Source organism: Harmonia axyridis, chromosome 1 (assembly GCF_914767665.1).
Source record: "Harmonia axyridis chromosome 1, icHarAxyr1.1, whole genome shotgun sequence".
NCBI classification, from domain to species: Eukaryota; Metazoa; Arthropoda; class Insecta; order Coleoptera; family Coccinellidae; genus Harmonia; species Harmonia axyridis.
Genome location: NC_059501.1, coordinates 41,978,038 through 42,004,856, shown reverse-complemented (window position 1 = coordinate 42,004,856; position 26,819 = coordinate 41,978,038). Strand labels below are relative to the sequence as shown.

Below are 26,819 nucleotides of genomic sequence, written 5' to 3'. Positions count from 1 at the left end.
AATCGATGTACCTTATATTTCATCGATTAAATTTATGTTTGTTCAATAAAATCCAATCTGATTGAAAAATTGTTTCTAAAGAAATTATAGAGGGGGGTCGAAAGTTTTCAAGCGTAGGGCCTCGAAAATCGTCGATCCGCCACTGGCTACGACAGCTGGCTTCGCCGTGAGTGATGGGATGTTGTGTCTTCCTCGAACACTTCTTATTTTCTTACATTTTTAAATTGATTGATTTTTTTTGAGTTTATAGGCTCTACCTAAACTCTCAACAATTTGTGGTAATAATAATATATCAGATTCTTATTACTGACAAAAAGGAAATATTCCGTAAGCACATATTGCCATTATTTCATAATTGTCTATTTTTATTGTCTCCCATTCTCGAAGTCTTCATAATTAACTTGGGATTGATTAACTGAATTCATCATAAAACAGGCAAAGATAATGTTAAGGGGAGGCGGGTCCAAGTTATGGGTATCAGAAATTTAGGCCAATATTTATGAATCACCCTGTATTTCAGAAACTAACCAGTCTTATTATAGGTACACAACAAGCTACTTTTCTGAAAGGCCTGGATGACCTGCTTTCACCACTGGGCTAAGGCCAATCACTCATGGCACACCCTGTATAAAATAAAGAGTTGAGTTTTTTAAAACTATAAAACTCTTAATGAAAAAAATATAATAAAACCCTAATTAGAAAAATAACACAAAAAATGTTTGAGAAAAAATTATTGAAATCTCTAACTTATGAAAATTCAATGAACTCTTGTCCTCAAGATGTCTAAGCCTTTGTTTTGCTATATTACTAATGTGAAGAATGCGAGGACTCCAAGATAGGTCGCAATTCACAACAACACCCAGATTGACGTGGCTTAGGCATCCATGTCAACACTATCAATGAAAAAAGGTTGTCTTGGATTATTTTTTCCTAAATATAGGACACGATACTTGGATTAATCAGTAGAAGCAAACAGTCAAAGCACTATCTTACCTTACCAGCACCAGTACCTCTTTGCAGAGATTGATGACACTCCGACCAATGTATTGTAAGTACAGCTTTATTTCATCTGCGTACGATGCGAAAAAAGAGCTCAATACAAGTTGTAGATCGGGCACATATAACATGAACTGAAGGGGCCCAAGAAACGTTCCCTGTAGTATACTGCTTAGCACTGACTTCAATGGGATAACATATTACGAACGATCTGATTAGAACAAATTGATGAATTTTAGTAGAAATCCTCTAATAACAAAATGTTACAATTTATGAAGTAGTCTCCTTGTTTGCACTTGATCTAAAATCGAGATACACTACATCCATTGGAATCCCAGCATCCACAACTTTTCCCAGCATCCATCAAGAGTCTCAGAGGAGTTATTTCACCAATAGATAATTCATCATTGGATTATAAATAAAAACAATATTGTATTTTCTCTATTTTATCTTCATCTCAGTTACAAGTAACAGAAGTGATCAAATTCTGAAAAATCATTATGGCACTGATTTTTTATCAGGAGATATTCTGAACAGCTATAATTGTATGCAAATAAAATTGAACATTCTGTGTGGAACACTAAATTCCAAACATTTATTGGTGTTTCTTAGTGGATTTGGGCAGACACTAATGGTGATAAGAAACAGTTTCCGTGTAAGATGGTATCTTGCAGAAATATGCCTCTTGGAGAAGAATATGTTCAGCCTAGAATTCAATCCAGAATAGACAAATCGACTTCATTGCTGAAATTATTTGAAGAGATATATTTGAACAGAATAGGTATTTTTTACCATTTCGTGTATTTTTTCATAAATCTAGTTTTGCCTAATGTACGTTATATAGCAAGATCTTTGTTTTCATTATCTTTAAGAACATATTTGTTGCTCTCCTTTTTCTTTCATATTTTTGGACACTAATTTCAGAGATATCATCCTTCAAGGAGGCATATCTAAGGACAATATTTTGAACTTAAGATAGTAATGGATTGCGCTATATACAGGGTCACTCACAAAAGGTATATGAAATGAATTTCTGAAAAATTAAATGAAATTTAGTTCTGAAATTGACAGATTGTTTTGGCAAGTAAACTTCTTGGCTGAAATATCATAATTTTTATGCAACTTCTGAAAGTAGCGGAAGTTGAACATTATTCTCTTATTTCAAAAAGAACAAAAGTACCCTATCTATTAATAATGAATTAAATTGCCTGACAAATTTGGCAACTACTAGGTTCGAAAAAATTGATCATATTTTTGGTATTTTTTTAATTAATTTGGTTTTCTCAGAAATTTTCAAATCAATTTTCAATTTTTCAATTTTCAAATCAATTCAAAGGGAGACCATCAATTTCCAGAAAAATTCAAATATAAACCTCTCATGAATGAGTGAATGACCCCTGTGGGTAATTCAATAATACAATTTCTGTATGTGAGGTAGAAAAATTTCATTGGAAAAGATAAAGAATGAATCATGCATCACTCTAGTCAGAAAAGTGTTTCGATGACACTTTTATATTCACTTTATAATAATTTTATATAATTATTTCTATTTTGGCAACCAACAATTCAATAAACTTTGAGATGAAGTGTCTACATGTATTTTGATAACACCTACTGATTTTCCTTATATTTATTTTCATTTTATACTCATAATTTGACAGCTACTCATAAATCTATCATCAAATGTATGCAGAGTAAATTTCTATTTTTGGGATTTAGTATGAATTTATGCAAATAACAAATATCAATTTGGCTGCACAATTTATACACTTATTGAAAAAAAACATTTGCTAATTTTTTTTTTTATTTTTTAAAACTGCATAAATCCACAATAACATTTTGGCTTTTGTTTACTTGATAATTATTGAGTGATATTGGTTATTTTATGCTGCATAAATGCACACTTATACAAATTTCATTAGAAAGAGTTTATGAATCTTTATTTTGGTAACACTTGCTGTTATAACCTACATGTAAACAGTATTTTCTTCTACATCTGATAGAATAAACACATCAAGAAGAAATTTTTTTGGAAATAATTTAATTGTCCTAAATAATATAACAGCAACTTGATAATAATCTTATTATCCATTTTATATGGATGGAATTCACTTCAATCAATGTTCACTTTTTTGTAGGAAGAGGTTTATTATATTCAAGTAAGGATGTTAGTTGCAAGATATATATCTTTACAATATATAAGCTTGAAATCCGTTCAAACTTCAATCTTTGTTTTATGCCATTAGATGAGAAGTCAATGAATATATTTAAATTATTACTCAATCTTCAAAATGAAACATTTAAATAAAAGAAAATTAATTCATGGGTTGTTATAGGTATTGTTCCGTTTTCTTTTGAACACAAGTGCAAATATACTTCTTAATCTCCACCACTTACTATGCTTCTGTGGTTTACGGCTATTACTGCTAAATCCATATTTCTCTCTTTCTCTTGCTCTTATTTCTCTCACTAAAGTGTGGAAAGCATCATCAACATAAGTTCGAAAAGCTGCTGAAGTTTCATAAAATGGGCATCCTAATTGCCTGGCTAATGATCTGCCTTCTTCAGTTGTTACTTTTCTTTGCATTTGGAGATCAAATTTGTTTCCAACAAGAACTAATGGAGTATCTTCGGATGCTCGTACTTTTTGTATTAGTTTCCTATACTCCAGCGCTTCTTGAAAACTATGCCTATCTGTCACACTATAGCAAATCAAAAATCCTTCTCCACATCTCATATACTGGTCTCGCATGGCAGTAAATTCCACCTTGAAAAGTATTAACAGAATTAAACCAAAATATTTCAAACAACCTCATTCCTATTCAAAAATTTCGAAAAAAAAGAGCAACTTAATGAATTAATGTATGTTCCCCTATGTTAACTGCATGAATCAAACTGAAAAGCTTCGTGTAATCGTGTATGCGTATATGAACGCACTTTGCACACTATTGAACTAAGTAAGCTTTGGAATATTAAGCTTTCTTAATCTATTATTGCTCGATGAAATATCCCTGCCAAATACACCTCTTCCATCTCCATAGCAGAGCATAGTGACTTTGGTATAACACGGTTGGGATTATATCCCAAGAGGTTTCGTTTTTACAGAACCCCATGTAGAACCTTGTAGAATTTTGTTTTCCTGATAATTAACAGGAAAACAAAATTTCGAAGTGGGAAGTTTTGAAATTTCAAAACCACATAGTCGATCACAAATTAAAGATTGTTTTAGATAAATGAAAGAGAGTTGATGTTTCTTAAATGGGACGCCCCATATTCTTCAACGCATATTTTTAGCCGCAGATTTGTCGAATGGCAAACCGTTATTAGTTTTTCAAAAATGTCATACGTTTCAAAGATGTCCCACAAAAAAAATTAAATCTACAAACCCAATATCTTCGAAAAAGATGACGTGATATCTATAATTCGCGTTCTGATATATTATTAATTCGAAAAAAAAGAACCGGGGTCCTTGAAAAATTCTTCTCTAAATCATATAGTTCTCAAGATGGTCTCTGTGAGCATCAATTTTGGGACACCTTATACAGATTTGAAATTGTTGTTTTTTTCTCAATGAATATTTTCCTTATATTATTATCTAAAAGAGATGCCTTCAGGTTTTTTATCTTTCGGTGAAAGATCCCATTCATTTAAATATATTCAAAAAATTCATAGTACCTGAAGATTTCGAGAAAAAAAATCTAATATGGGTATTCTGAGATAGATTTTTTGACGGCTTAAGTTTCATGGAAAAACTATGCCGAAATGTATGAAAAGTTGCATAACATCAGTCCATTTGGATATGTGAATTTTTCAATATTCAAGGTGTTTAATTGCATATTGATAAAAAAAGTGAAACGAAAACAAACTTAAGAGATTCATAGAGATAAGAATATATGACTGATTTATTTGATTTCAGAAATATTGAAGGATGATGCTAGTAAAAGGTGACAAAACGTAAAAATTTTAAATTATTCGGTCGATTAGTTAGAGTTATTGAACTGTGAGATTTCACTCATGAGATGAATACACCCTGTATATCCCAAACGAAGGCACTCAGGTGATTGAAACCTCTTGATACGAGTCCTCCATGATAACCTTCATTCATGGTATCCGTTTGTCGTATTCTGTATATACTCTATAATTTTATCTGCGAAAAAGAGATTTACGACAGTAAGACTGTTTATATACAGGGTGGCCACTTTTTTAATGGGATTGTATTGGTAACTTTTAAACGAGCTTTTAAACCATAAGAGTTAGAAGGTCGGTCAAATAGAGGAAAAGTTGCATGCATAGTAGCATTATCAAGCAGGTCAAACAAATCGAGATTATCAGGTCCGGTTATTGAGATATAAGAAAAGTAAATTATGTCATTTTGATTTTTCTTTTTTTCCCACTTTATTTCAAATATCATCAAAAAATGTTACAAGATTTTTTTATTCGACAGTAAATTATCCTCAATTTGACGTAATCGGATTTCGTATCCAACGTTTCGTACTCTCTGGGCCACCCTCAACCTCATTTTTTTCAATACGGACCTGCATATTTTATGACATTTTTCGAAATAACTTTTAACGCTGAATTCAACGATATATCATACAATATCATTCAAAGTTGATTTTCAGGTGATTTTGACCCTCATCCAAATTTAATGGTGTGTATGTAAGAAAAAACAAGTCTATTAACGATTTTAATGTTTTGACCCAAATTCAATCGAACCCAGAAAAAAAAATCGAGAACTGTGGCCAGTGAATGGAATTTTTCAAAAACTGCTGTTAATAAAATAGTCAAGAGACGCGAATACAATGATTTTAAATTTGAATACCAAGCCTTGAAAAAATTATATCGTAATGATCTCAATATAAAGTTCGATTCTGTTATTTGTTTCAACGGAACATATGACAAATACAACAATAGTGATACCTCGCGAGAAAATTGAGAATGTTTTGGAAGGTATTCAAGGAGAGCAAAAAAGCAAATGTATAAGAAGTATGGGTTCCAGAACCGTAAAGTGCATTTTACAAAATGGTGGACATTTCGAACACTTACTTCATTAATTTTCATTTACTTTCGAATAATCATTTGATTTTTCTTTCATTAAATGATACTCTCGTTTAATTATTATGAATTGAAATATTTAAACGATTATTATAAAAGAAGAACCAAGAAACCAGTATACTCGTTTCTTGCTTTGATTATAATATGTTCCATTTAGTTCAAGATGGGTAAGTTGATTTTCTTATCGAAAATTATTGCATATTGCATGTTGTTAATTAAACTAAATAAAGGTAATATAGATCCGACCCAAAGAAAATTGGATAAGGGTCAAAATCACCTGAAAATCTACTTTGAATGACATTGTATGATATATCGTTGAATTCAGCGTTAAAAGTTATTTCGAAAAATGTCATAAAATATGCGATCCGTATTGAAAAAAATGAGGTTGAGGGTGACCCGAAACGTTGGATACGAAATCTGATTACGTCAAATTGAGGATAATTTACTGTCGAATAAAAAATTCCTGTAACATTTTTTGATGATATTTGAAATAAAGTGGGAAAAAAGAAAAAATCAAAATGACATAATTTACTTTTCTTATGATATCTCAATAACCGGCCCCGATAATCTCGATTTGTTTGAACTGCTTGATAATAGAATAGAATAGAATAGAGAATAGAATAATGTTTATTTTCCCAAAACAAAATTAACAAAAAAAAAAAGGTTCTATACAATCAGTAAATATAGTATAAACCTATTAAAAATAAACATTTTGTTTCCCACAAAAGTTCAAAACTTGTACGTGGGCAGTACCTATAGAAAAAATTTATAACAAGAATTTCGTGTACACAAATATCCATAAAGAGAAAAGAAGTAACAAAAATTACAATGGCTATTACCTCAACCAATTTTCACACATTTGGAACAGTCAGTATCAAATGAAATTGTTTCTGTTTGTGAACGTATACCAGAATGATGAAGGCTTGCTTCGAATCCATTTCTTTATTTTATTATTGAACGCTGATTTTGCCCTAGTATCCTTGATGTTCTTTAGGAGTGTATTATAAAGTAAAGGTGCCAGGTAGGTATGTGATTTTAAACCAATAGTTTTCTTCGGCATAGGTAAAGGGATGTTTGGAGATCTCATATCTTTTCGATTTTTTGTAGGTACCTGTAGCTGATGTTGGTGCATAAGTAGGGCACGGGCGTATAGTTGACGCACAGTAAACATGTTTGACAACTCATATAGACTTTCTGTTGGGTAAGTAATAGGTTTACGATATATAATTTTCAACACCCATTTTTGAGCTACTTCTATTCCTTTATAATACGAGTTTGCTATCCCTCCCCATGATAGTATAGCATAATTCAAATGCGGTTCAACCAGTGCTTGATACACCCTCGCCAGTTCATCTTGCTCACATATTTCTCTTAAACTTTTGAATTTACCTAATAGTGATCTTATTTTCTTTATTACAAGATTCGCTTGTTCATTCCATCGTAGATGACAGTCCATCATTATCCCTAAATATTTAATATATTCTGTACTTTTTACTTGAAAAGAATATCCTTTAGTTTTTATGCATAACGTATCAAATGAAGGTTTTCCAGTTCTAAGACTGGTAAATGTCATAAATTTTGTTTTATCCATGTTAACTGTCAACTTTCTTCTTTCAAAAAATTCGAATATCTCAGCAAAATTTTTTTCAGTTTTTAGCTTCAATTGGTTCCACGTCGGCGCGGTAAAGTAGACTACAGTGTCATCCGCAAAACTCACAATTTCATTATCTGGATTCAAGGCAAATAATTCATTCATATAAAGCAGAAAAAGGATCGGGCCCAAAATAGTCCCCTGAGGCACTCCGCATGTAATTGTTTCTTCTGTACTTAAGACTTTTCCTATTTTGACTTTTTGTTTTCTTCCTTTTGGATAGCTCTTGATTAAATCAAATGATACTTTCTAAAGTCTGCAACAATATTTCGTGATTAACCGTATCGAAGGCCTTCGAGAGATCAACGAATATGCATATCGCTGGTACATTATTATCCATGGCTTCAGTGATCAACTCTACTAGAGAATTGATGGCATCTTGTGTTGATCTTTTTTTTTGGAATCCAAATTGATTCTTGGCCAATATCTTGTACTTTTCTATAAAAGAAAGTGTGCGTTTGTATAAGATTTTTTCGAATATTTTCGCAGTTGATGAAATTAAGGATATAGGTCTATAATTCTTTGGCTCTGTCCGTTCTGACGACTTATATAGTGGTATTACCACGGCGGTTTTTAGGATATGGGGGAATATTCCTTTTCTGATACTATTGTTGATAAGATAGGTTAATGGTTTTTCAATGTGAGTAGATATGATTTTTAAGGTTTCTGCTTTGATGGTGTCCGGTCCGGGTGCTTTGTTGTTTTTTAATTCCTTAATTACTTTCTTCACTTCTGTTTCATCACTTTCATCCGTGTCAAAATAAACAATGGAGTTGCAATATTTATGGGTTGTTTGCAGTACTTGATCTTGATGTGAAGTGAATTTCTCTGCTAGTCTCGTCGCAACGTTTATAAAATATTTATTAAATTCCTCTGCTATATCACCATCTCCCTTCAAAATCTCGCCATTTTCGGTCTTTATACTTGCAATCCTATTTTCTTGTTTTTTATTATTCACTATTTTCCAGAGTCCTCTTGAATAGTTTTGTTTTTTTCTATTTCTTTTCGATAATAATTTTTTTTTGCGCATTTCAGTAATTCTTCTAACTTATTTTTGTGTGTTTTAAATTTCTTCAAAAGTTCAGGGTTGTTGGGGTTATATATGGCATTTTTATACAATTGATCTTTAGTTTTAATAGCTTTAATAAGACCGTTTGTGATCCACGGTTTCCTCTTTCTATCACAGCGCTTTATTTTTACTATCCTTGAGCAACTCTCAATAATTTCTTGTAGTTCTTCTATAAATATTATCCACGATTGATCTACTTCACTTGTTTCATATACTTTATCCCATTTGTGCTCTTCAAGTATTGTCATCATCTGATTATAGTTTATGAATTTTTTTTCGCAAGATGATTTATTTAAATTTGTGTTCACAGATTTTTCTGGGGAGAACTCTATGAAGGTTGAATAATGGTCGGTCACAGTTGTATGAAGTATAGCAGGTAAATATGTTTCTATTTCGTTATCAGAGCTGATAAAGATGTGATCAATACATGATTTTGTGTTGACCGTTACTCGAGTAAAGTCATTTATCATCGATATATATCCGTATTCCCCCATAGTATTAAGATATTCTTCTGTATATGCCTGATTTTTTAAAATGTCTATATTGATATCGCCAAGAAAGAAGGATATATTATTTTTATTTTTTTTTGCAGGTTTCCAGTAGCATTGGGAGATTCCTATTGAATTCTTCTACAGATGAACTTGGGGATCTGTAGATAGCGATAATCTGTATGTTTTTATTAAGTTTTGTTGAATTGATGACTATAGCTTTCATTTCTCCTACCTGTACTATGTCAAAATTATATTGTAAATTATTCTTCAAAAATACAACCACTCCATCATTCTGATTTAATTCCCCATTATTGTATATTATGCTATACCCTTCCATTTCATACTGATTGAGATCCCTTATTTTCCATGTTTCCGACAAAACTATGCAATCTATATCAAAATTTAGCCGCGATAAAACAACATTGAATTCACTAAAATTTTTATCTATACTCCTTATGTTATTATGTAAAATTCTAAAATTACTATGGTTTTCTTTATTAATATGTAAATTAAGTTCCTCCGTGATTTGAAAATTTCTGGTATATGTTTGCTTCAATTGATAGTCCCTCACAAAATCATCCATGCGGTATTAAGGAATATGTTTAATTCAAATTTGTTTTCTTTATTTCTTCAACTTGGTTAATATTTTGAATATGAATTATTTTCGAGTACTCACCCTTCCTACAGAAAACCTTGTTTTCCTTCGACCAAATGTACCTGTATCCTGAATTTTTCAGCTCTTTCGCCTTTTTTAGTAAGTCTTGTATTCCTTTAGGTAAATCTTCATTTATGTATATCCTTCTGTCTTCTCCTTCTAATCCCATGCTCCTAGTACTCAAAACTCCCATCACCTTTCGCTGTTGTATTACCATGTTCTTGGTCTTTTCTTCATCAAAAGAGATCAAAATTGGTTTTATCGGATTCTTCGATGGTAACTGTCTTATTTTCATTTCATTCTCTGGGACTTTGACCTCGAGCTTGTTAAAGACTGCAGCTATTTCCTCCTTCTTCTTTAGTCCTATAACTATAATTTTTTTTCTTCTATTTTGGGCATCTGATGTAGCAGCGTTTTCTAAGACCTGCTCTCTCAAGCTATTTAATTCTTTTCCCATTTCTTCTATAGTGGTTTCCATATTTTGTTGTTTTTTTCTGAGGTCTTTATTTTCTCGTTTCATTTCCTCCATAGCGTTTAATATTTCATCCATGGTCTTGCTATTGAAGGTAACCGCTACTTCGAGAGTTTCAATCTTTTTCAGGATCTGTTTGAGCATTCTTTCTATATTGCCTTCTCCTTCTTCTTTCTTCATTTTATTTAAACTTTTCCTCTTTCTTTTCAATTTTTCAGTTAGCTCTTCCAGGGATTCATTCACCGTATCCTCTTCCTCTTCTAGCATTTCGCAGTTCTTACACGTCCAGTCTATTTTCTCTTTTCCGGCAATATCCTCTTTCGTAATATCTGTACACCTAAGATGGGTCCACCCCTTGCATACTCCGCAACATTGGATCTTATAGCCACTTTTTCCTATAGTTCTACTGCATGTTATGCACGTAAGACCTTCAGCCATTTCAATTATTCGCCTCGGTGTGTTATTTATTCGAAAAGCCGCAGTCCTTCGCCTCACAATCGATTGTTTACTATCACAGATGTATGTCAATTTATCTCCGTTTTTTAACTTGCCACATAATTATCGGTTTCTTAGTTGTGTACTTTCACTTTATTATTGAAATTTCACCGATATTGCACAATAATTTTTATTTAAGATGCAAGATTATTTTTGAACTTCACCTTAGTATAACTTTTATCTAATTATATGAAGTTTTTCGCCATTTACAGCAATATTTATCGAGCCGAATTTATTCGTGTATTCACGCACACATGATCAATGCAATAATCCAATAATGCTTCTATGCATGCAACTTTTTCTCCATTTGACCGACCTTCTAACTCTTATGGTTTAAAAGTTACCAATACAATCCCATTAAAAAAATGGCCACCCTGTATAACCTCCCAAAAGTCCACCAAGAATACAAAAAAAAAAGATTCCAGCACCGAACATACCATCTAGTTGGATACATTGGAATAAAATTTACTCTTGTACATTTTGTGAATTTGAAGAGAAAAAAACTATATAAGATCAAGCCTGTGCCCACATAACCTAGGTCCTCAGCCTAAAGTGAACCTGCCAACAAAAGTTATGTATATAACTTCCTGAATTTATATAAATTAAAGGATTTCCCCTGAAATCCTTTAATTCATATAAATTACCTCTTCCTTTGAAAAGGTAAACCATTATAAAGAGAAAAATACTGTACGTGAACGACCTTGTAAAAGTGGTTGTAGAATGGGCGAGCGCGGAGAAGAGACCACGGTGTCTGAGATTCAAAGTATGAACATCCGAGCGCAATTTAATTTTATTGAACAGAAAGGGTGGAGATTCATAAAAAATAATCGAGTGAAAAAGAATCATCGAGTGGAGCCTCCTACGTTTTTCCATATCTATCTAGTTACAGTCTTGTGAATGACTGGTTCGAACTTAAACCTCAGTCATGATCTCTGTATCTTCTCACTGTACTCTCTAGTTGAACATGTACCACAAACAGCGTCGCAAAAGTTGAAATGACTAAAAACCAAAGACTACGTCAGCAAAATTTTTAATTTTGTTGCCTGTCAGTCGCGATTGAACCTGTTCCTTATGTCTGCCAAATAAATTCACCTTGGTTTTAGACGAGTGACGAGTTCAAACTCAGGTGATGGCGACGAGAAAGCAAGCGAGAACCCTTAGATCATCATTCACTCTCTCATGTGCGCTATCCACCTCTGATGACAAAAAAGTATGGAGTATCTGGGTGTCATCCGCATAACGGAAGTCAATACAGTATTTCAAGCTATTTGTGAGGAAGAAAGTACAAATGCAAAAAAGTAGGGGACCAAGCATGGACCCTTGCGGTGCACCGCAATGAATCGGATCTGCCGTCGAAGATCCCTTATCTGTTTCGATGTATTGAGTACGACCAATCAAATAGCTGCGAATAAACTCAATCGCCGAAGATGCAAGCCCAATATGCCCAAAAAATTCCAATAAATAAACTTGATCAATTTGATCGAATGCCCTCGAATAATCCAACAGAACAAAAATACACCTTTCACCCGAATCAATTGCGCGTAAGATTTCATCAACTATATACTGGAGTGTGGTACCACAGCTATAACCCTTGCGAAATCCCGATTGCCGCTGAGGTAGAATCTTGTATTTCTCCAAATGTGCCCTTATCTGAGAAGCAATTATTCTTTCAACAATCTTTGCAAGTTGGTAAAATAGCTCCATCATTTCCATACTCATCTCGATCTGATCCGGCAGCATTTGATTTCATTGATTATTGCCTCCTCCTCACCAACAAGAGTGAAAGTTAGTTCATCCTGAACAAGCCTCAAGGGCATCGTAGAATAAAAGTTTACCAAATCTCGATCAGGAGTCCCCAGTCTCTGAAATTGTAGGAAAAAGTTGTTGATAGAAGTAGGATCATTCGAAGCTTCAGGTAAGCCTATTGAGTTCGCCTTTTTTCTTATATACTCTCACTTCATTCAATCGATTCCAAACATGTTTAATACCGGATTTCATTGAAGTGGAGCAGTTGAAGTACGATCACTACTATGCATTTATTGCATCAATAGTAGCATTTCTAATCTGCTAGTAGAAGTCCCGAGGGGAACTAGTCCTACTGAACTTTTTATAAGCTTTTTACTCCTGCCTCTTCATCAATCTGATAGCCTCAGTGAAGCATGGCTTACATTTATTATTGAAGGTTATCAACTTCTCTGGTGCGATGTGATCGTAAAGATCACACAGAAGTTTGGTGAATGTTGCTTCTTTCAGATTGACGTCATCAACATACAGTATACTGTATGTTCGAGACAACTAGCAATTATCCCGTGCAAAATCTCATAGCCTAAACTATCGCGTATATAATAAACGATGCCTCAGATCCTCTGTCTTTTCTCATAAAATTATAACCAGGTATGTTCATCAGCTGCACAGGCACACCGTAGACCAGCCAATTCTCTCAAAACCCGACTATATCAAAAACATTATTATAGAGATAATACCGAAAATCATCAAACTGTGCGAGCAAAGATTATACATTGTAAAATCTTATGCTCAAACTTCTCATAATCTATGGACTTTTCTAACTAGAATTTAAAATAAATGTATCCAACTAATTAACATTTCATTAAGCATGAAAAAAGGCAAACAAGAAACGAACGAATATCCCTTTATACAGCAAGGGTAGTTGACTTACTCCACTCATAATATTCAATTTTTTATAATATATTCCAGATCTCTCAGTGGATCTGACGACGTGATTTTTACCCTTCCATTCTGCATTCAAGTCAAGAGACCAAGCCACTTCTCTTCTGACCCTTTCTTTAGCACTTTTAGGTAATTCGTAGTTTAGTCTCTGAGTTCTTCAAGTTTGGAACTTTTTAAATTCCCCAACGGAAAACTTCATTCTTAGATGATACCGATATAAAATTCATAACAACAGATCTAGGGCGTTCTTATATTCTTCTGTCCAATTCTATGGCAATTCGTAATTACTAACTTGTCCATCTAAAGTTTTGAAACCAAGATTTCCTGCACCGCATCTACAAACCTCTCTTCAGTTGTCTCATTCAGCCCCAACAGTCTCAATTTTTTGCGTTTACCATTTTGTTCTATCTCCTTCAATCTTAAATTTAATTCACTCATCTCGACTTGATTATCCACGGATTTCCCTTCAAGTTGACTGGCACGTTCTTCAAGGCTGTCCAGATGTTATTGAATCGTTGATGTTGAGTATGTATGTTGGTCGTGATGTCATAAGGAATATAATATACATGGTGTCTCAAGTTCGACATCCTATTAGACGTTTCTGGAGAACGGGGCCGATTTGAAATCTGAAAATTCGGAATATGACATTGTTCATGATGCTCTATTCAGCTAAAATATTTTCGAAGTTCCGGCTCTTCCGGTTATACAAGAATTAAAGAAATTTAAAAAAAAAAAACTTCCTCCTCATAGTTTTCAAAATATTAAGGAAAAACCGAAAAAAAGGAGAGAATTTCCACAGTCACTATTACGTGAATTATTTTTGCTGTGAATATCCTATGACTATACTCAATTCACTTCCTCAAACTAGAAAGATGTAGGAATATCGTGCATACCTTGAACTGGAGAAATATCATCATAGGGTGTTTCAAATATTGTGCCAAAAATTGTGAACAAAATTTGATCATAACTTTCGATTTTCAAATTAAAACCCTATTTTTTACCAAGATGGCGGGCGAAGACGAACAGTTTGAAAGTGACTCTGTCAAATCTGGCAGAGAAAGTGAATTTAAATGCGTTCAATGCAGGAAAAGGGTAGTGGAACCAGTGGAGTGTTATAAGTGCTCTGAAATTTTCTACCCAAAATGCATGGATCAGGCCGCAGGTCAAAAATCCACAATTTGCAAGCACGAAGAAGGAAACATCAGAAAACTCGTAAGAGATATCAACGAACTTCGAAAGGAAAAAGATATTCTGAGCATTGAGTTAACATACATCAAAGAATTACTTAAGGAATCTCAAGAAAAAGAGAATACTTATGGAAAATAATGCACTTCTGAAAAATCAAGATGTCGAAAATACTGATAATTCAATGAAGGTTAAACATGTAATCAAAGAAAAAAGTGGACAATATAAAGATGATAACAAAAGTCAAAGTCAAGACACAAGGAATGAGAAAAATAATGAAATGTCATATGCCAAAAAGACGGTACACAGAATATTGGAACTACCCTCTCATAGAACTGATGCAGTTGATACGTCAAAAAGCTTATGTCAACATAGAACGTCAAATCAGCATAAACAACAAACAAACGTCAGCACAGGATGGGGAATGGACAACTATTATACGCAATAAAAATAAAACTAAACCTAGGAGTGAAGTAATATGCACAGGCTCAAAAAAACGATGAACTCTATAATAAAGGGAGCAGCCAAACGGAAATGGATCTATGTTGGCAGGATTCAAGGCAAGAACATTACTGAAAAACAAATAAAAGATTATCTTGGAGAAATGAATCGAAATGAGGAAATAGAAGTGAAAAAGCTGAATACGCAAGACAGCAATTCAGCTTTCAGTGTTGGGGTACAAACAGATGAGTTGTTCAAATCAATCTGTAGTCCTGAGATCTGGCCTGAGGGGGTCATAGTGAGAGAATTTTCCTTTCGGAATTTATTTCAAAAACATGGAACAAGAAGGAGAGGGGCTGTTGCCTCCCAATTCAACTGAATACACTGATCCAATTTCTGTTCTTCACCAAAATGTTCAGTCTATAACTAATGTAATCGATAACATAGAAGACATGATTCAAACTTTGGACAACTTGAAAGCAATATGTGTAACTGAACATTGGAAAAGTTTTGAACAACTTCAGAACCATAACATCAAAGGTTTCCACATAGCCAGTGCCTTCTGTCGCAGACATATTTAAACTTTCAATTGAGAAGATACTGGAAATTGCCTCAGTTGACATGAAGATAGGTACAAAAATAATTACTTTAATATCACTGTATACTACCCCAGGGGAAACAAAAAAATTTCTAGAAAAATTTGAAGAGCTTCTTCAGATGATATGCTGGGAAAACAAAACAGTAATTATTGCAGGCGATTTCAATGTTAACCTCCTTGATAAGTCCAGTAAAAGTACAATCCAGTTCCTTGATTTACTTGATTCATACGGAATAAAAGCTAGCATCAAGGAGCCAACAAGATCAACCTTATACAGTAAATCCTGCATAGACAATATTCTCATCAACCAACAAAACTTTACAGCAGAATCAATAAAAACAAATATTTCAGATCATGATACAGCCCAGATGATAACAATAAAGGAGCAGATACACCAAAGTCAGGAATACCAATATAAAAGAATTGTAACATCAAACCACTTGCAAAATTCAGCAGAAAGTCTGAAGCTCCTGGATTGGAATATTTTATACAACATTCCAGATGAGTTGGTAGAGGAACAATAGAATACCTTTACAAATTTATTTAAAAACAAGCTAGACCAGGCATGTCCAATGAGAAAGATGAAAGTTGCTACGAAAAAACTCCAAAACCAAGAAGTGAGGAAATAACAAACTGTAAGACCAGACTCGACTTATTACATGTTTGTAAGACTTTTAATCATGCTTTCATGAAATATTACAAGGAAGTTAAAAAAGAATATGACGAATTGTTGAGAAAAGAGAAAAGCAATAAATTTAAACAGCATATTCTAAATTCTGACAACAAAATGAAAACCCTTTGGAGAACAGTTGCAACAATTAAGAATAATTCTAGTAGAGAGATTCCTACAAATCCCACTGAAATTGCACAAAAATTCAATCTGCATTTTGCAACAGCAGCTGAAGAGAGAATAAGTCACCAAAAAATATACCATTTCAACATGACCTCAAAAGAAATGATAATAAATTTAATTTCCACCCAATAACAAAGGAAGAAACATTGAAATTAATAGGAAGGCTCGAGAATAAAAACAGTTCAGGAATAGATGATATTCCAATGAAAACCGTAAAATTCTGTATGGAAGAGATAGCGACTCTACTAACCTATCTCATTAATAATTCAATGAAATATGGTGTTTTTCCGGAACTTTAGAAGCAAGCCCTCATAAAGCCAATATACAAAAAAGGTGAAGAGGATAAACCCGAAAGCTATAGACCTATCAGCATACTTCCTACCTTCTCAAAAATATTAGAGTTGGCCATCTGTGAACAACTAGTGACTTTTCTCATGCAGGAGAAAATCCTGAAATCATCACAACACGGATATGTGAAGGGGAAATCAACAACTACAGCCGCATTCGAATTCATTCAAAATGTACTTAATGGCTTGGAAGACTCCAAAGTAGTGATTGCCCTATTACTGGACCTATCTAAGGCCTTCGACACTTTAACCCACGATTATTTATTGACAAAAATGGAATACTATGGAATAAGAGATACAGAAAAAGAATGGTTTAGATCCTACCTATCTAATCGTAAGCAAAGGGTCGCTATCGATGTAAATGGCACAAGAACTATATCTGAAGAAGCATGCATCCCAGCAAACACGTTACATCACTTGGCAGTTTCGCGAAGTCTCAAATTGCACATTGACAGATATCTTCATTGCGATTACGCATACTTGTTCTAAACATATTTATTTTGCGACATTGCTTTGTTAACAACAATTCGAAGATGCAGTGATAATAATTTGAGGATATTAATAAATAACCACAATGCCATCCCCATAGAAAGTGGTAAATTAGTAGTTGAAAAGTTTACCATCGAGCGACTTCGCAACGAAGTCTTTTTGAGAACTACACAATGTTAACATGAATTGGATGATATTTCAAATCCTTTTTGAGTGGGTCACTTTATGTTCCCAATGTGGCTGTTTATTCTGGTGAATGTAATAGTAATACTTTGCACATTAATGTGCAAATTGATTGGATTGTTGAAAATAATAATTATTATTTTCAATTATCCATCTGTGGCACTGAAATATCCAGCCCTCAAAGAGTCCGACGAATATTTATTTATTCTCCTTCATCTGGATGTAATAAACAAAAACAAACGATTCAGAGCAATCCGAGAGGTCGTCGGTGAAACCAGAACGTGATCCTAATAGAAGCATTTTGCAACAAATTACAGATTACGTATTCACTTGGATATTTCGAAAACTACAATAGCTATAGGCTTCCCGTTTTTTCAGTTTTATTTGTGCGTTGGTGTCTGCCATGTGGCTGGTGATATAGCTATATCACCAAAAAACCAATAAATTAAAATATATATAGTATTTTTTTATAAGTGGTCAAATGAAGACCGGCTCTGTTTGTTAATTTTATTGTTTTATGAGAGATAATTTCACTTTTTTGTGACGTTTGTTTTTTTATATTAGATTGAATAATTATTTATTATATGGATGTTTCATTACTTCATTTCCCATTTCCAAATTGTATGTACAAATTTCTACAGGATTATTTTTGTGATATTCATAAAATAGTCCCTTCGGCACTATACAGTGTGTTTCCAAATTGTATGTATGACTTTGTACAAGATATTCTACACATCAAATAAATGATATTCTATATAGGAATCCTTGTCCGAATTTGAACAATACAAGGCATTTGACCTATATTAAATATCATTTATTCAATGGGTAGAATATCTTGTACAAAGTCATACATACAATTTGGAAACACACTGTATAGTGCCAAAGGGACTTTTTTATGAATATCACAAAAGTAATGTTTTGTGGGGATTACAGACTCCTGCGTTACGGTCATGGTGGCGCTGCCAACCAGGTTAACGCTTCCCCCAACAGAGGGCGCAACAATCTACTTAAGCCTCGAAGTAAGCTTCTTAAACGGAGATAAGCCGAGGATAGGCAGGTAGACGCCTAGTTAGAAAACCATTTATTTATCCCGCTAACTAGGAGTAGGCAGATTGAGATCTAGTTAGCGGATGTCCCGTTATAGTTATCCCGTCCCGAGGTGAATCAGGAGTAGGCAGATTGATGCCTGATTAAACCCCACCATCGACCAAGTCGTCACGCTGTCCCAAAAGTTTTATTAAGTTCAAAATTTTATCTTATATGGAATTAAGTATGGGTACTCTATGTGTAGTGAAAAAAAGAATAGTATAGAGAAGTCTAATAATGATATCCTAATGAAATCATAATCGAACTTCCTATTGAAATTGATATAATGTTCTCTATGTGTGGTGAAAAAGGGAATGGAATATAGAGATATCAAAGAGACCTCGCATGAAACGACCCAATGTGGTTATTAAAAAGACATTTATTGACTCAAAAACTTCCATAAAAGTGACAACAAATGGATGTTTTTTTGGGGATATTTTTTCATGTCTCAATTTGAACAACACAACGACTTGAAATGCGTACATGATGTCGCGGACATTTCGCTGCAAATGCGAGCGGGAGGCAATGTTTTTAATACATCGCATGCGAGCTTTTAGTTGCAAAGTTACTTCCATGGTACTTCACAGTTACCTCCCAGTGTTTGCTGGGATACAACTTGGTGTTCCACAAGGAAGTATCCTTGGTCCTATACTCTTTATCATCTTCATCAATGACTTATACAAAAAAGTTGAACATCATATGATAAACTATGCGGATGATTTCAAATTAACACTGAGTGCATCCAGCTTCCCCGAAATTTCAAATATTGTTCAAAGCACTTTGGAACAAACTATGCAATGGTTCCAATCCAACAGACTATGTATGAACGTAAAAAAAACATGTGCTATTCTTCTGAAGACTGCTCATTCCGGTTTTCTAACACAAGGACAACAAAGTTGAAATATCCACATCATAGACTTACATTAACGGAAAAGGGACCAGATATTACAACAAAATTATAGATTACACAAAAGAAACAACCACCCTCAAAAGCTTGAAAAAGCAAATTTTTAAGCTTTTAATACAAATCGAACAATACACGGTGGAAGAGTTTTTGATGTATGATGTGAGGAGCTGGAACAGGACCTCTAATCAGTAGATGATTGAAATATTTTTTTGACGCTATTTCATTTCAAGAAGTTATGTATCACATCTCTACTTCACTTGAAATAAAGCTTGTTATTATTATTATTATTTTCTTGAGATTTCGTTGGATTCTACGGTAAAAAATAAGGGTAGTTTCCAAACATGATTATGCTCTCAAATTCAATAATTCAAGAGTTATTCGAGATTTTATGAATTTATGTAAGGCCGGCCATCCACGTACAGTTGAAACTGTCAGTTTCGACTGAACAGTTAAAACTGTCAGTCGAAACTCTACGTGAGTGGGTATTTCAGTCTCAGTTCAACTCGAATTTTTCAACTGAACAGTTCAACTGAGAGAAATGAAATTGTTCATATTTTTAACTGAAAGGTTTAACTGAACTGACAGTGTGTGGGGGTTCAACTGTGGAGTTCTCAGTTGATTTCGTGTTGAGCAAGGGTGCGCATCACAATGTCGCGTGAACATAACCAGGTTATAGTCGATTTTAACGAACTATATAGGTCGGAACCTTGTTTATGTACAAAGCGTTACAAGTTTCTGGTATTATTTTTCCGAGGGCTTGAGGAGATATTCTTGTAGAAAATTTCAGGCACTCATACGAGCGCCCTGTGGCTAAAAATCTCAGAGTAGCAGCTAATCTTTCATGTGGAGATATTGCAGTTCTCATGACTGTATCTTTTTTCACAATTAAAGGAGAAACCAACAATAGTAATTTTTGGTACACTGTTTCAGTCATGCGCAAATAATTGAGAAAATCTAATGGTTCTTCTCCTAATTCTCTCAATAAATTTATGTGTGAAGATAAATTTCTTTTTTGTAGCCACTGCTTGCACCACTGTTTATGCTTTCTCTTCTTTATTCTTGGTAAAATTGCAAAAATTAAACCGAGGACCGCCAGATCGTCGTACCTTCTCGAATCCATCATGGAACAAACTGAAGCTGCACATGTGTGCACATCTCAGGTTACAGTTGAAACTGACAGTTTTAACTGTTCAGTCGAAACTGACAGTTTCAACTGTACGTGGATGGCCGGCCTAATACGTAGGGTCAATTTCATTCAATCTGTTTCTAGAGAGCGTTTCAAATCAGTATTTTATAATCATAGAAATTAAAATATGCAATTATTTCAAAGTGACAGGTGTACTCATTATTGAAGCTAGTAAATTATAATTTCACGATATGATTCCCATTATTTAAATAATGAAATTCTGGATCTATTCCATATCCACGGTGAATGCAACAGAATTGTTTCGAGAACTTGTCGAGCATTCAATCAGCAATATCCACATTTACCACCAATTGACGAGAAGATATTTCGGAAGTATGTTTCAAACTTTCTGTTATTCCCTTTTCATCACCACGATGATTTTTTCCTGAATTCATAATTAAGTATTCTACTGCTTTTTTATATGAATAGAAATGGCACACAGGAGTCCTGCATGATTTTATTTTTTTTTATTTTCTTCTAGGTATAGGTACTCCAGTATAATGGATATTCATAAAGTATGAAACATCTTTCAAGAAGATGAGGAGATTTTTGATTTGAAATTCGATGAGTTCTACCATTTGCATTCATCGTGAATATGGAATTAGATATTTATAATACAAGTGCAGAAATTATTGATATTCTTCCAAGAGTTCAAAATGAACGAGAGGTAGAATGAGACTTCTGTACGAGTTTTAAACATTATTTTCCCGAATTCACTGCCTTTTTATTGAAATTAACGGAAATTTCCATAAATATCTATTAGTGATTTTTGCATTGAAAAATGTTGGTTGGCAGAACAGTTTTCTGTATCACAAATTTGACAGATAATAGATAAATTCGTTCCAGTCTATTTTGTTCCACAATAATTAGAGAAAAGTTTATCCAGAATTTTGTTATTTGAATATCGGATATTCAATTCGTGAAATCAAATTAGTGTAGCTTTGATAATGAAAACACCTGTCACATGTAAAGTAATTAGATATTTAAATTTCTATTGCTAGTCCGACTGGAAACAGATCGAATGAAATTGACCCTACGTATAACATAAATTCATAAAATCTCGAATTACTCTTGAATTATTGAATTTGAGAGCATAATCATGTTGGGATACTACCCTTATTTTTCACCGTAGAATCCAACGAAATCACAAAAAAATTGGGTTCTAATTTGAAAATCGAAAGTTATGATCAAATTTTGTTCACAATTTTTGACACAATATTTGAAACACCCTGTGGTGATATTTCTCAAGTTCAAGATATGCACGATATTCCTACATCATTCTAGTTGGAGAAAGTGGATTGAGTATACTCATAGGATATTCACAGCAAAAATAATTCACGTAATAGTGACTGTGGAAATTCTCTCTTTTTTTCGGTTTTTCCTTAATATTTTGAAAACTATGAGGACTAACGCAATAATTTTAGAGAAGACTAATTCAAAAAGGAAATCTTGATAATATCTAAGACATAAAATGAAACAAAAAGTTTTTTTTGAAAACATTTTTTTTTTAATTTTTGTATAACCGGAAATGCCGGAACTTCGAAAATATTTTAGCTGAATAGAGCATCATGAACAATTTCATATTACGAATTCAGATTTCAAATCGGCCCCGTTCTCCAGAAACGTCTAATAGGCCTCAAACTTGAAACACCCTGTATATACTATGTTATTGTTAAAAATAAACGTTCATTACCACATAATCCGCAATCAAGTCTCAACTCTAACATCTTCAAGAATTCTGTATCTTAGAACCAAAGGTAACGTTGAGACGCATACCCAAAATTTGTCCTTCCAGCTTAAACAATCACCTTGGAAATACAACCACTGCACCCCAAAACTACCCTTCATTGGATTTACGACCCATTGGCAATAACTGCCAGGGACTTTAGAAATACAACCAGTGCGTCCTACAACTACCAGTCATTAGATTCACGACCCATTGACAACAACTACCAGGGACTTTTGAAATAAATCCACTGAACCCCACAACTATCAGTCATTGGACCTTCGAGCCTAGACAACAACTACCAGGACTTTGGAATTACAACCACTGCACCCAAAAATTACCACAGTCATTGGATTAACGACCCATTGGCAATAACTACTAGGGATTTTGGAAATACAACCACTGCACCCACAACTACCAGTCATTGGATTTACGACCCATTGACAACAACTACCAGGGACTTTGGAAATACATCCACTGAACCCCATGACTATCAGTGATTGCACCTTCGAGCCTAGACCACAACTACCAGGGACTTTGGAATTACAACCACTGCACCCACAACTACCAGTCATTGGATTTGCGACCCATTGGCATGGGCGCCCGCAGAAATTTTTCTCAGGGGGGGCAAAATGAAAATTATTGATAAACGATAAGGCGTCAATGATTGTCATTGAAAACTGGAAAATTGTTGAGAATCCATTACTTTCCTTTTTTCCATGCCCTTTGGATTGAGAAATATTGAGGGCGTTGTGCTGAAAAATGAGGCAATTCCAATTCTAAAAATGACAAAATTAATAATCAATAAAGAAAATTCGAAATAACTAAAACTGTACAAATTGAGTAAACGGTTAACAAATTGAATAACTAAATTAACATAAAGACAGACATACGTTTCGGAATTTTTATATTTAATAATACATCAATGCCTTAAAGTTCAACAAAAAATAGACACAAAGATTATAATCATGTAATTTTTGTTGATCAAGCTTGAAATGCCAGCCTTGAATTTTTCCGCCCTAGGCGACCGCCTACCCTGCCACCCCCTAGCGACAGCCCTGGGTATTTTCTAAAAGAAGTTAATTTTTTTCTCTTATTTATTGTCAATTTTTTTTAGCTCCACATGTTTATAAGACACATTTTCATATTTTTATTATTAAGTCCAATATTTATTGTAAATTCTGAAGAGAATTTCGATTTTTGAAAATTGTATGTACAGGGTGTTTTACAAGATGTGAAATAAAGAATGTACTTTTCTCAATCCATACCTGCGCTGTCGATAAGTCATTATGGGCAAATATTTGGCATTGGCCTATAATAATTCCCTCAAATTTTCATGAAAATCCATGAGGCGTTCAAGAGATATGCTGATTGAAAGTTTTTAATAAAATACATAAAACATCCTGTATCTCTTTGAAGAATATAGTTAGGACATATTTGGAACACTGATTCAAACTCACCAAAATGTCCTGCATCTGCCCTAAAAGCCTGTACCATCATTCGTGAAACACCCTGTATGTGTATACAGGGTGTATCAGTTTTAATCGTTAAAAATTTAATGGGATATTCTCCTCGTTGTCCTGATTCGGAAAAATGTATATTATATACATCTATCTCGATCCCTAAGAGAGATAAACGGTGTTTAAGTTCACAAGAAAAAATCATTTTTATGCAATAGCTTCTATAAAAAAAACTTGGATTCAAACGAAATTATGCATGCCTACCCTACTCCCTGAGAGCCATTTTATGAAGGTATTTTCAATTTTGGGGGAACACCAGTGGCGTGCAATTCGGTCACATCTCAATTATTTCGGAGAGAAAAGTATACTGTTTTTTTTTTTTGAAGGAATGAATGAAGCAATATCGAACTGCTTGTTCAATTTGGAGTATAATTTGCTTTTACAGAACAAAATTTGAAATTCCAGATCAAGAGATTATTAGTTTTTTCAAAAGACGTGTTAACTCAAAATTGGATACGAATTCATAATTTAATCAGCCACGAACTGAATTCGGTAATATCTCGAAGAGATATCTTGAAACAATCCATTTGATTGTTTGTTACATTAGGAAAAAAGTTTATAATACTCCCGTGACAACCAGCGACAAGCTGATCCAGCGAATAAATATGTCTACGTAAAGATGAGGCAAAATCAGGAAATGATGAAAGATGCAGTTAATTCATTAGTTCGCCGTTGTCAGAAATAATGCTTCGTGGCTGACGGTCTGCATTTTGAACATATGCTGTGATGTCATATCTATTTTTCGTTACCTTTTGATTTTTAATAAATTTCCTATTTTATTTGTAGTTTTAATTTACACTAAAACAGAAACTTTGAATTTTGTTCTGTAAAAACAAATTTCACTCGAAATCAAACCAGCAATTCGAAATTGCCTTATTTATTCCTCAAAAATAACAGTGGCAAACTTTTTTCTTCGAAATAATTTGGATGTGGCCGAATTGCATGACACTGGTGTTTCCCCAAAATCGAAAATATCTTCATAAAATGGCCCTTAGGGAGTAGGGTAGACATGCAAAATTCCGTTTGAATCAAAGCTTTTTTTATGGAAGCTATTGCATAAAAATGATTTTTTCTTGTAAGCTTCAACACCCTGTATCTCTCTTAGGAATCGAGATAGTGGTATATAATATACATTTTTCTGAATCAGGACAACGAGGAGACTATACCATTAAATTTTTAACGATTAAAACTGATACACCCTGTATTGATAATAGTCCGTCCCTGAATATTGAAATACCTACATATTGAAAGATTCTAAATACGTTATTATTCCAGGTACAACTTTTCATACATTTGGGTATAGTTTTTCCATTGAGATTAAGCCATCAAGAAATACTCCTAGTACCCATATTCATTTTTTTTCTCGAAATCTGCAGGAGCAGGTAAAATTTTAAGAATTTGTAACAATTCACTCTGTATAAGTTTTTTCATGTTCATTTGTTTTTTTGATTCTTTTTTGGTGTAAAAGGCCCAAAAAAATCGAGAGAATAGTTGCTGTGATTATTACTTGAATGATATCTGGTTTTCTATTTGCTAATAGTTTCTTGGAGCAGAGTATTTATTTTGAGTTATGCAAAATGAAAACAATCTAAAACTGAAGCGTTTTGGGATTAACAGTCCAAATATTCTGAAACCTAAAATAAATAAGCAGTTTTATAGCGTATTCGACTGACTGCACCAGTACGAATAGATTCGAGCTAATTATGCCATCAGCTCAACAAAAGTGATTCAATTCACACTGCTGCAGCCTCTCGAATACGTTATTAGACATAAGAATAACTGAAATTGGAATTGAAAAGGCCTAGAATTGTATCATTTGCAACCATGGGAGCAATGCATTCCTTGCTATATAGGGTATAATATAGGTATTGATAGAATTTGTCAATGTAAAGTGTCTATATTGAATAATGCCGTTGTTATGGAGGTTACATAGCATGCAATAGTATATAGCAAGTGTGACATACTGAAATTTCATCAATATCTAGAAACCGTCCTATAGTTTAATCTAGTCCTCAAAGATTATTTATGATCTCAATTAAATAACTCTACTGAAAAACATCAACCAATATATGAGAAAGGAACAAAAATGCAATGACCCTAAACTAAATATTCCCTACCTGTCCGGCAGTATCTAATATATCTAACAAAGCTGGCTCTCCATCTATAACGGCTTGTTGTTGATATGAATCCTCTGGAATATAGGAAATGATGAATACCAATACCCTTCATTAAATATAAAACAAACCTATTGTAGGGTCATGATAATCTAAGAAGCTGTGACTGACAAACTGAAGAGTAACAGCTGAAAATTTGAATATTATGAATGGTACTTTTCTCTATTAGATTTCAACATATACCAGATTTACCAACACCCCCATCTCCTAATACTACGATTTTATATACTCTTACACCGCTCCTCGTTTTGTCTTGATTATTGCTACTACTAGCAATTAGTCGATCTGAACCATTTTCCGAATCTTTTCCAGATTTACTGGATTCCTGTCTATATAATTTACCCTTTTTCTTCAAACTTACTTCGCCAGCCATTTCACGAGGAGCGGTTAATTCAAATTATGTACCCCAACATCATATTGAAAATTATCTCTCTCCGTCTCTCGCCCAGACTATCTAGAAGTAAGGCCATTAAAAAAATTCAAATAAACATTGGAACGTCAAGTCCAATGTAAATCATTGTTGTTAACTGAGTCAACTGTCAAATTAAAGGA

General features: G+C 33.6%; 1 protein-coding gene across 2 annotated transcripts; it reads right to left on the bottom strand.

The window, feature by feature from the left end:
* Positions 1-1,426: 1,426 nt before the first annotated feature.
* LOC123674795 (GTP-binding protein Rit1) lies at positions 1,427-26,791 on the bottom strand. Of its 2 annotated transcripts, XM_045609894.1 has the most exons (5): positions 26,451-26,781; positions 26,339-26,395; positions 26,211-26,284; positions 3,394-3,763; positions 1,427-1,740 (listed from the first exon to the last, which is right to left on the bottom strand). In XM_045609894.1, exons 1-5 carry the CDS (start codon positions 26,638-26,640, stop codon positions 1,703-1,705), a joined length of 729 nt encoding a protein of 242 aa, XP_045465850.1. In that variant the 5' UTR covers positions 26,641-26,781; the 3' UTR covers positions 1,427-1,702. The 2 variants fall into 2 exon arrangements, with proteins under 2 accessions (XP_045465850.1, XP_045465841.1); XM_045609885.1 differs by having other exon boundaries at positions 1,427-3,763; positions 26,451-26,791.
* Positions 26,792-26,819: the final 28 nt, after the last annotated feature.